This window comes from Moschus berezovskii, chromosome 8, assembly GCF_049115385.1.
Source record: "Moschus berezovskii isolate FMDL1 chromosome 8, NW_MosBer_1.0, whole genome shotgun sequence".
NCBI lineage: Eukaryota > Metazoa > Chordata > Mammalia > Artiodactyla > Moschidae > Moschus > Moschus berezovskii.
This window is the reverse complement of record NC_142467.1, coordinates 108,142,563-108,154,205: the sequence shown is the minus strand read 5'-3', so window position 1 is coordinate 108,154,205 and position 11,643 is coordinate 108,142,563. Positions and strand designations below refer to the sequence as shown.

The 11,643-nt window shown below is 52.6% G+C and overlaps 1 protein-coding gene across 3 annotated transcripts in view; it reads right to left on the bottom strand.

The window, feature by feature from the left end:
• Nucleotides 1-4,717: 4,717 nt before the first annotated feature.
• Nucleotides 4,718-11,643, bottom strand: part of MAU2 (MAU2 sister chromatid cohesion factor) — a 33,461-nt gene continuing 26,535 nt past the window's right edge. For 2 of the 3 annotated variants that reach the window (XM_055431526.2, XM_055431525.2), the window contains exons 17-19: nucleotides 10,866-10,956; nucleotides 9,942-10,069; nucleotides 4,718-9,603 (exon numbers count right to left, since the gene is read on the bottom strand). In XM_055431526.2, coding sequence (XP_055287501.1) covers nucleotides 9,529-9,603; nucleotides 9,942-10,069; nucleotides 10,866-10,956 — 294 coding nt within the window. In that variant the 3' untranslated portion in view covers nucleotides 4,718-9,528. The remainder of the gene's footprint in view (nucleotides 9,604-9,941; nucleotides 10,070-10,865; nucleotides 10,957-11,643) is intronic. The other variant, XM_088839226.1, reaches the window with a different exon arrangement.

Here is an 11,643-nt window from a genome sequence, read left to right as displayed (position 1 = left end):
ACGTTCCTAATGGTCCAGTGTTTAAGACTCCATGCTTCCACTGCAGGGTTTGATCTCTGGTTGGAGAACTAAGATCCCACATGCCACGTGGTGCAGCCAAAAATAATAATAAAAATACACACACACAAGGCTTGAACAATGAATGCCTGCTCATCTCTCCCCTTCACATCTTCATGTAGATAATAGCGTGTTAAGAACTGTCAGAACCGAGAGGAAGTTAAGCAATCAGCTAGTCTATCTTCAATTTCCCAAATGCAGAGTGCAGAGAGGGTATGACTTGAGCAAGCTTGGCATCAAGGCAAGAGCTGAGCCAGTCCCCTGGCAGAGCCAGCCTGAATGTCAAAGTCCACAGAGACCCGTTGCACTTAAGCGGTTTCTAAACTCCAGTGGAAAAGCATGCGGCGTCCCATCTCCTGTCTTGAGTGGAATTCAGGAGTCCCCGGGGAGCTCTGGGCAGTCACGGGCCATGCCCCGTGGGTCACTCATGTATCTTTGTGAGGGAAGTTTCTTTGTCGCTGCCCAGCTGCTTCCTGCCTCCATGTTAAGGCCTCCAGGCCAGTCTGCAGGGAAGCAGCCATCAGGGTTCCCTGACTTTGGCTCCCACCCAGACCCTGCCAGGCTCTGCTGCTTCCTGCTGCAAGTCAGCCTCTCACACATCTGCTTACCAAGGTCCTGATCCTCTTTATGAGAATTTTCTTCTGGGCTGTTGCCGAAGCATGGACAAGAGAGGCAGGAGACAGGCATTCTCCCAGACACATAGAAACTATAGGAATGTGTCTCGTGAGCCCGGATGCTCCCCTCTTCCTCCTCTGTGGCAGGCATGGGGCTGGCACTGGGTGGCAGTAGGAGGAGCAGTGGGGATGGAATGAAAGAGCATACTTAGTGCCTCTGTCTTATTTTGTTCTTTTGGACAAATAACCTTTCAAAAGTTCCCTCATTCATTGATATATTCATCTATTCCACAAATATCTAATGGCCCCTAAGGAGGGCTGAGCACTGTGCGGTTAGAGCAATGGGCAAAGGTGCCAGGCATAAGGCATCTCTCCCTAACTTTGACCCTCCGGCCTGTTGTTCCCTCCCCCACAGGTAGCTACTGTCACCAGTCTCTTGAATGTCCTTCCACAGAGGTTCTATTCCACACGCAGAAGTACTGGGTCCACTTTGGTTTTCCACACACACAGCATCACACACTCTGATCTTTTAAAGCAAGTGTTCTGGTGGTCAGTTTTCAAGTTGCCCCCTCAGTGACCTGGGACTGTTTTAGAATGTTTCTAAGAACTGAGCACCCTTAGCCCAACATTGCTTTTCAGTATAGAAAGGGTTGCAAAGAGTCCCACATGACTTAGTGACTGAAAAACAACAAATAGAAAGCCCTAGAAAGCCCTGCATTGGGACCTGAGGGGAAACAGTTCCTGGATCCTTGGAGTTGGAGAAGGCCAAATCACAACTTCCGCTTAGTTCTGGCAACAAATGTATCTTCTGGCTAGCGCAGGAGTCACTAGTGCCCCATCTGGGAACCTTCACTCCTGTTCCAAATGATGCAGGCAGCCAGGAGCTTGCAGCTTAGGGGCAGGTGGGGCTGCGGCAAGAATTTCAGTGCAAGGGCCCAGGTTCTCCACTGGGGCCATCACAGGCCTGTGGTCTTGGAGTTCGGGATGCTGCGGCGAGCAAGTCAAGCGGGGAGGGACAAACTGCCAACAAAGTGAGCAAGGCGATTTCAGCCATTGAAGATGCTGATGAAGTAACTGGGGAGACTTTCCTGGTGGTCCAGTGATTATGGCTCCGTGCTTTCATGGCAGGGGGTGCTGGTTCAATCCCTAATCTGGGAACTAAGATCCCACATGCCACATGGAGCAGCCAATAAAAAGGAAAGTAACTGGGGATGTGACATAGTGACCGGAAAGGGCTCTGACCAGGACAGGGGTGGGAGACTTGTGAGCAGGTAGATTTGAGAGATTTGAATCTTAACAAGGACTCAGCCCAGGGATGAGCATTCTGGACAGAGGGGAGCAGTGCTTGGCAGAGAACAACTGGCAAGCTGGTGGGCAAGGATTAAGTGGGAGAGGTTGGTTGATGTTTGCAAGCCGGCGAGGAAGTGGGATTTTATTCTGATGGGGAGATGTAAGCATGCTACAAGGCTCTGTGAGCTCTGTTTCCCACTGGTAAAATTCCTGGTTTGGATTCAGTAATCTTCCAGCTCTCTGGTTTCATGACTACATTCTTTTATTCAAAGATGTTATTGAACCTCCAGGGTGGCCACATTTAGCAAATGAAAACATAGGATGCCCAGTTAGATTTGAACTTCAGATCAATGACCAATTCTCCCGTATTATAAACCTATCCTCGAGTGTCAGAGTATCTTCCATATGCCAGGGCTCTGCTAGCAGTCAGCTCAGATTTGAATAATTCACTTCACACCACCCCACAGCCTACTGCCTTTGGAGGAGCTTGTCAGACATGAAGGTTAGAGTCTGGTGTGGCTTGGGAGTGAGGGATTAACCAGCTTCAAAAATCCACCTTGGTCCCAAATTGTGACCTTGAACTGGTGATTCCTTTGGGTGCCCCAACTTGTTAGCTGGCCACACAGCATTGATCTAAACGCCTTCGATGTCCCTGCGTCGCCAGTATGTATCCTGTTGTGTGGGGAGGTTTTTTGGGTGACCAAATATAGATTCTGGCCTTTTTCATGAGAATTATGAGAAGGGAGGGGAGTGTGCTCAGCACCAACCTATTATCCTCACCGAGGGTGTGGCTTTGAGACCTGAGATCAAGTTTCAAGGTTGCAAGAATCCAGAGAGAGATGACGTGGCTGTGGGCTCCTCGTTTCACTGTGGGAACCGAATTGATGCTGGGGTCTGTGTGCAAAACCCACCTGGTGCTGTACTCTGTATCCAAGGCATGTGGGTATTCCATAGGGCAAGCCCGGGCATGGCCTTTGGCTATTCCAGAAAAATCAGAGAGGGGCCGGAGAAAAAGTAATCTCAAGTCAAGGTTTCAAGAAAACTAGATGCTGAGAAAAATCCTGAGTGAGGGATTTGGGTGTGGCCCTGATGGGACTTCCTTTTGCGGGAGCCAGATGACAGACGGAACAGGCGTACAGTACCCGAATTCAGGGCCCAGCTCTGAGGCATCTTCTCTGGTTAGTTTGTGGGGCTGTCAGGAGGGCTCCAACCCTTGGTTACCTGCTGTTGGAGTCCATGTTACACGAGGGGGTGGGTAACCCCATCTCCGTCAGTCACCCTCTGATCCATGGCCATGCCTCACATTCAGCCCTGTCTGTAGTCCGACCTGAGTTCACTTCTGGGACATGGGCCCAAATGTGTTGGGGGAAGAAGAACCTGAGGGGACCTGGGGATTCAGTCGTTCCCCTGGATAAGGGGGCTCAGTCACTTTCTCCATCCATCAGTGTCCTCCTGGATATGACCCAGGCCTTGGCTGGACTTGAGGTGGTGGGCGCGTGTGGCAGCCCTTGCCCTCCAGAATGCCACAGGCAGCCCAGAGGCCCACGGAGCATCATCTATGGAGTGTCCAGAAGCGAGGGCTGTCCATTCCCTCCCCACAGTCTCGGTGGCTGTGCAGCAGAAGTTGGAAACATCATCCGCCTGCCCAGCTGACTGGCTGGCTGAGGAAGGCTTCCCTTTGTCCTGTCACAGAGCTCCAGTACCCCCTAGGTCCCCTGCTTGCCCCATCCTGCAGTATGCTACTTCTCTCACGGGCAAGACAACACTTGCTCCTATTTGAGGCCCATCGCAGAGCTGCGGGTAGAATGTCCACTCCCTGAGGGCAGGGACTTTGTCTGATGTGGCTCCTGCTGTGTCCCCAGTAGGTGCCAAATGAAGGAATGGTGTAGCCCTAACAGAGAAAGAACCATGGGGATCAGCTTCTCCAAACTGCGTGTTACAGGAGGGGAACTAAGCGGCCCTCAGGTAAAGGTCAGCCCACATCCTTGCAGACAAGGACAGAGCCAGGCTACACTGAGGTCTGGTGACACCCAGACCAGCCCTCCCAGCTTGCTTGCCCTGCCTGGTGGGACCGCTGACTGGAGTGTCCATGCCCCCTGGTGGCTGAGGCTGGAACAGACCGGGCCACTGGCAGCTGCTGATGACACCAAGATGAGATGGGAGATTTACTTCCGGTTCACGTTACTTCTGAGCAGTTTGTATTTAACCCTTTAGGGGAGTGTCTCTGTTCAGAACCCTATGTTCAGTAGCAGGACATCCTCCAGGGCCACACAGACACTCGCTCTGGACAAAGCATACCTATCTGCAGATAGAGCCTGAACATCAAGTTGCACAGACACGTGACATTCAGAATTGTAGTTAGGAACACTCAAAGCAAAACAAGCACACACTGACCAAGTGGCCCCCTTCTAAGGATCTATTTCAGAGAGCTTTTCTTCCTACAGGGAACTCCTAACTTAGTGCAAGAATGTTACAATTTCTAAAATGACATTTGTTGTAGCAGTCATAATTCATTGAGAGTTACATTTTTCATAAAGCATCACCATAACAGTCCCTTTAGGCTTCCCTGGTGGCTCAGTGGTAAAGAATCTGCCTGCCAATGAAGGAGATGTGACTTCGCTCCCTAGGTCAGGAAAATCCCCTGAAGAAGGAAATGGCAACTCACTCCAGTATTCTTGCCTGGGAAATGCCATACAGAGGAGCCTGCAGGGCTACAGTCCATGGGGTCACAAGGAGTCGGGAACCAACTCAGTGACTAAACAACAGTTCTTTTATTTTCCAATCCTTGAAAAAAGTATCAGAAGATATCAAAGTACTAAGAAAACCAAATACACATAGAAATGAATCGTTTCCTTTTTTCCCAACCAATTGCATTGTAACCTCACCACATGAGCATGAATTTATGGTAAAATACTTTTAAACTTGTCAGCGATGCCCCTTCCCCTCTCAGACGCCTTGCAGGTGTCAGCCTCCACTTGGCACTTCTGAGCTGAATGGGATTGTATTAGGGAAAGAAGCCGGTGTGGTTCAAATGGAAGAAGCGATGTGAGGTGCTGGACAGACAGAAACATGGCATGAATCTCCCCAAATAGCTTCCTCTTTGGGGAAATATAAACTCAAAGAGCTCAAGGAGACCAAAGGGGAAGCCAATACACATGAGGAATACTTTAAATCCCCAGGCCCGCAGGAGCCCATCAGCCAGGGGGTGTGAGGTCCAGGCTCCCTCTAAGGTGAAGGCCAGCAGGGACCTGGCCACAGTGACTGCGAATGCTGACACCTGCATGTTGTGGGCAGGTGTCCACGGTGGCATCTGCTGGACCTGCCTAGGGACGGCCCATGTGTCCTTCCTTCTGGGCTGTCCCACGGACCCACCCCCCCTACACCAGGCTTGGGCCAAAACATCCCCCAGCAAAACCCAGCAACCACAAGGAGAGTACTCCTCACAAGGGGCCAGGTGCGAGTGAGCACAGAATATTCCGGGACCATTCAGGGAGGGGCCTCCAGGTGGGAGACGAGACTGGGCCTCAGGCAGGTGGAGAAGATGGACAGGAATGGGCAGGGTGACCAGCAGGATTTCTGAGGGCTAGGGATGAGTGTTACCGAGGACTAGTAATGATGCCTTTCCCAGGTATTCGGTCCTTGGGCCAGCTGCCCCGGCCACCTGCCAGCCTCTGTGAGGGCCATTCCTGTCCTCCCCTCAGCCCCGTGGGTGCCTCCTGGCTGAGTTCCTATCATCTGCTTCCCAAGTGTGTTCTCTGCGTTGTGTCCAATCACTCACACATCCAGTGGCCAGCAATCTTGCCTGGGGACTGTGGCCAAAGGCTTCTTCAAAAGTGCCCTTAAAAGGGAGCAGTCAAGGCCACCTGGGCATCCTCTGGGGCACAGGGATGAGAGCAACACAAGGGCCTTGATACAGCACGGGTAGCAGGATGGTCCTATCCACACGCAAGAAAAGCTCCCACAACCCAAGAGAATTTCAAACGCGGGCCAAAAATCAACACAGGCGCACAACACAGTAGCACTACTCACAATAGCCACAAGGGGGCAGCAGCCCAAAGCCCATCAATGGGGACTGGGTAAAATGTGGTCCATCCATCATCCAACAGACCATTTTCAGCCATAAAATAGAAATGAAGCAATTATACCTGCTTTCATGGAGAAAAATCTTGAAGACATGAAGCTGAGTGAAAGCAGCCAGACACAAAAGGACACGTTACCCTACTCCATTTATGTGAAATGCCCAGATCAATCAAATCCATAGCGACTGAAAGTAGATTAGTGGCTGTCAGAGACTGGGGAAAGAGAATGGGAATGACTGCCAATAGAGATGGGGGTCTCCTTTTGTGGTGAGGACAATGTTCTGGAACTAGACAGAGGTGCTGGTTGTATACAGTAAATGTACTGAATGCCACTGAATTGTAGACATTAAATTTTATGTGACGTTCACCTCAAAAAGGAAAAACAAAACCCCAGGTACATGAAGGCTGACCCATGTGTTTTCTAAGAACACAGGAAACAGGATACTGGGAATGGTAATGCAAGGAAGTCTGTTCTGCGGCAAGAGCCAGGAACAGGCAGGGCTGTGGGCCGTGCCTGTCAGGTCTCAGCGGCTCCCTTCCCACGAGCAGGGCTGGACTGAGGAACATCGCCATTAGAGGGGAAGGAGACTCAGGTCTCCCCCAGGTCCTCGTCCAGGGTCTGGGGCTCTGCGTCCTCGTGCCCTGCAGGTTACAGCAGAAGGCCCTGGGGTCCCGCCCGCTGGCCGTGGAAGCCCAGAGTCTTCACCAGGGCCCATGTGCGGGGCACGTGGCACAACACAGACACAGTGGGTGACGGCTCCTGCAAGTTGTCTTACTCTGAATACACAGGAAAAGAAAACTACAAACAAGACGCTATGTTCCATGGCTCTTTTAAACAACGCTTTGTATTTACAAAAAAAAATTTTCGTGATTAAAAGCACCAGCTGAAAATACAGGCTGCTAAAAACTTAAGACACTGAAAATCCATTAAAAGATAGTATGCCAAACATACATTAAAAACCCTTTAGGGAAACAAAGATGATGCAACCGACACATTTCACCTACTGTGCCAGGGCAGCCCTTTCTGATGTCCCTGCCTGTGTTCCCAGTAGGTGGGGCGGGGAGTGCTTACCCCAGGGGGAGGACCCTGGCCTCCCCCCATGGGTGACTGTGGGGATCCAACCATGTGTCTGAGAGGGAACCCGGCACCTCCTGGACCAGCATCCTCAGAGCCGCAGGACCTGAGCACTGGCACTGGCAGGAGGAAGCGGGAGGCACACAAAAGGGAGTCTGAACAGCTTTCAACAATTAACCTGCCAAAAGCAATCTTTCTGCTACTCCCTCACACCCCACGTATGCTTAAGGGTTTGGAGTTTTTGTCTTTTTCTGAACACCCAGCTATATGACACTGGCTGTAATGTATCTCTGGGGCTCGTGTGCAGTCTGTCTTTATGACTGAGAAACCGTGTGGCACTGAATTTGGACTTACAGGAGGGTATTTACAACAGCTTTATGTAGCTAAAAGGTGCTGCAGTGAAGGGGAAGTTCAAAGCTTGCATGTATGCATGTACATGCGGGTTAGCTTCCATAAAGCTAGAGCGGAATATTAAATATCGAGTACTGAATTTTTAACTGTAAACTTAAGAACTTACCCTTAACTTTACATATACATAGATAACAAAGTGGTCACTAAAAGCACTTCAACATCAGGACAAGACATTAAGTTTTGAGGTTCTTATTTCAACTGCTCTACATACAAAATGCCCTAGAAGCAAAGAAAGGTTTAAATAAATACTCAAACAATGTAAAACAGGACTGAAGAAATGTGGGTCTGGAGAGGCTGCACAGTGTGGAGTCCAGGCTAGCAGGTGCAACTTGTAGCGAGACAGGTGCTCTGTCACTTTGGTGGAAGAGAGGACCTGTGCGGGGTGGACCCACAAAGGGGGAGGAAGATGGGATGGGGACAGCTTCTGAACAGGCAGCAGACCACCTCTGCAGGCCTCAGAGACCCAGGGGAAGACCCAAGGAGCACGGAGCAGGGCTGGACTCGAGTGACCCAGGATGGCACAGAGAGGGCGGGTCCTTTTTGAACAAAACTTGGCCAGCCTGTCCCTTCAACCAGCCTATCCCTTCATTCAGTAGCTTGCGTGCATGCCTGCTGCTGGCCCCCAAGAGGGTAGCAGGGCTCTGACGTGGGCAGTGACCCGGAACAAGGAGGTCTGTTGATAGCCCTGCTAGTGGCTAAGGCACACCCAGGCCTTGGGGCCCAAGCAGCTGACCTGAGCAATCCCAACATTCCTTTTGTCACAGACGCTGAGGCTTTGAGAAGCAGCTTTCACAGTGTTGGGTAACAAGACTTGAACCAACAAGCAGCCATAACTAGCAAAACCACACACCACCCTCATCATGGAGACCCTCCCAGGTACTGGAAGCCAAATGGGGCCGGGCTGCTGCCGTGACGGCCCCCAGTGTCACTGTCATCCAGGGCATCTCCTTGACTATTCAAGAGGAGCACAGAACCAAAACGGCTGTCTGGGCCTGGCAGAGCCTCCTGGGGTCCAGCTCAGGAAGAGGTTACAATGCTGTCCCGAGACCCAAGGCAGGTAGGTCGTCTCCTCCTCTTCCCCTCTAAAAACAGGGCAGGGTACCAAGGAAATGGCTGCCTGCAAGGTGGTAGAGCTGAGCTGGGCTGAGAAAGGTCCCTCCCGCCCTGCACTATGGACTCTGACAGGCAGAAGGCAGCTGATACAAAAACAGGAGTCTCAGCTCCAGGCACCAGCTGTGGCTGGGAAGCAACACACAGGCACACACGTAGATCAGTACCAGCAGGTGCACTCCCACAGCCAGACAGTGAATCCAGTCAAGGTGCAGATGTTCAGAAGTCAAGTTCCTGGGTCCCCCAGGGCCCCTAGCTAGAGGCCCCAGCTGCCAAAAGGATGGATGCTGAACAGAAAGGCAAGCTAAGAAAAGCACTGGGGTGAGACAAGCATTTCCATCCCTGACAGGCACCGTCACCTCTTCCCTCCAACTGTGGTCAGACACTGGCATCTTGCCTCTGGGCGCAGGAAGCTGCCATGAGCAGAGGAAACTCTGGCTCAGCAAGGAGGCCTGTGGAAGTCATGTGGTACCTTGGTGGCACCGACCACCCGTGTATGTAGGGTCAGGACCGTGCTGATGGCCAACACTCACTTCCCTACCAAGACACTCTCTTGAAGATATGACTCAGACATAGAGGCAGGACTGGCAGTTCAAATCCACTTTGAAGGATGGCTCTGTAAAGTCGGCTCCAACATCCCACTGGCCAGCCACAGCACTCGGACTCCTGGTACCTGGCAAGAACGGCCAGCTGGCCCTTCCTGGGAGGATAGGAATCAGCCCTCCACGCTCCCCAGGAACCTGGATGCTCTGGAGACAGTCGGGAAAGAAGCCTGAAGACAGCCACGCCAGCACGACTCCAAGGAAAGCTCAAGTGCCATCTGGGTGGAAGTCAGGGACACACCAGGCCCCCACGGAGGCTTGGAGAAGCTGAGAGGCCCCGTCCAGGGGTCTCACAGGAGGCTGGCCAGGCTGGTGTTTGGTCCATTCTGAGCTTGGAACTGCACAGGGGGAGGGCCGTCTGTCCACTGCGGGCATAGAGGACACACAGGTGAGATCCTTCCTAGTGAGGAGCAGGGGGCGCTGGGCCGCATGTCTGTGCCTGGAATGCTGCCTTCCTCAGGCTGGCCAGGGCCCCCAGGAAGCAGCCTGCATCACCCACTTGGGTTGGAGCTCTTCTGCCCATCCAAGGGGGCCCCTGAGGCCAAGTTGGGTTAGGGTTTGTTGGAGAGACGCAAAGAGATGGTAGCCAAGGGTGTACCTCCTTCCTCAGGAAGCACGTCTCCCAGGGGCTGCAGGTCAGGTGAGCTGGCCCCAAGGAGCCACCCAGCACCCTCATTTTGTCTCCCCTACCCTGTGCCCGTACCGTGATGAGGTTGTGCTCAGGGAGGCTGCAGGCCTCAATGTGGTCTTGAAGTAGCTGCTGCGAGAAGTTCTGGTGCATCTGGGCAGCTTCGTGGGCATCCATGGCATTCCCACAGGCTTTATTCAGGTCTAGGGGTGGGGGGTGAGGGTACATGCAAAAGATGGGCCTGTTTTGGCCTGCCACTGCCCCACAGCCTCCCCTCAGGTGTGGGTGAGCCCTAAAGTCAAACCCCAGCTCCACCAGTGGATTCCTGTGTGCCTGGCACATCACCTGCCCTGAACCCTGTGTCAGGGTCAGCAGAGCCCACCTGCCAACAGCCATGTTTCTGAGTCTTATGTCCTTGGAGGTGGATGAACAGCGAGGCCCACAGGGGCAATATGAGGGCTGGGAGGGCAGTGAAAGTCCTTTGGGCTCCCTTGGATGTGGCTCTCAGGGATTTCCTGGCCAGCTTGTGGGCACCCAGAAGCCTGCAGGGAGCAGGGCACCTAGTGTTCACTTCTGAGGCAGGAGGGCAGAATGAGTGCACCAAGTCCATTGCAGATGAGAACAGTTGGCTCTATGCCTCCTCACCAGGACCCCAGGTGAGCCTGTGGACCCTGGTTTCACAATCTGTGAATGGGGAGCAGCAGTGACCCCAGCTGAGCACCCTCTCTGTGCCCAGAGCACCTTGGCTTGTCTGCCGGACACAGATGACTGCCGTCCCCATTCATGGGAAGGAGACTGAGGCCAGGCGCCAGGGTTCATTGCCCCAGCAGATGCCAAGAACTAGCCTTGTGGGCCCCAAAGAGTCAGAATCAGACTGTGTAGACCTCACTGTACAAATGAGCCCACTGACCTCACAAAGAGCCTTTTGAGAAGTCTGAGAGTATGTTAGAACTGGGGTTGTAGCCTGCAGAGGCCCAGAAGCCCCGACTTCTCCCTCACCTCTCAGCAGGGCCGACGACCACAGCTGCACCGACATGTCCGGGATCTTGCTGGCCAGCTGCATGGCGGGCACCACCATGTTGTTACTCTCCTGTTGATCAAGAGCAGCACAAGAGACAGAGTGGGGTGGCGGTGGCTGAGACTGGTGGCAGGGACAGCCTGGGCCCACCTGTGACCTCCTGCTGCCTGGCAAATACCTACTCCTACTATACAGTCTATCTCAAATGGCCCTCTCTGAAAATACTCCTTGACAACCTCGGGGGAAAAGAAACAGCTCCCACTCCTCGGCCCTGCATGTGCCTCCTGGCTGGGGCACTGACATGGGCGACTCTATGTACCTTTGTCTTTCTAACGGAAGAAAAGGCACTGGTGGCAGGCAGCCCTGGACCCATCTCAGGAGCTGGTTAGAAACACAGATTCAAGGGCTTCCCTGATGATCCATTGGTTAAGAATCTGCCTGCCAATGCAAGGGACATAGTTTCAATCTCTGGTCTGGGAAGATCCCATATGCCACGAGGCAACTAAGCCCGTGCCACAACTGTTGAACCTGCCCTCTGGAGCCCAGGAGTTACAACTACTGAGCCCATGGGCCTGACAGCCTATGCTCTGCAACAAGAAGGCACCATTAGAGGAAGCCCGCTTGCTGCAACTAAAGAAAGCCTGTGCACAGCAACGAAGATCCAATGTAGCCAAAAGTGAATAAACAAAATTAAATTTAAAAAAAAATACAGATTCGGGGCCTCAGGGCAGTCTTTCCTGGTGGGAGCAGTGAGAACTA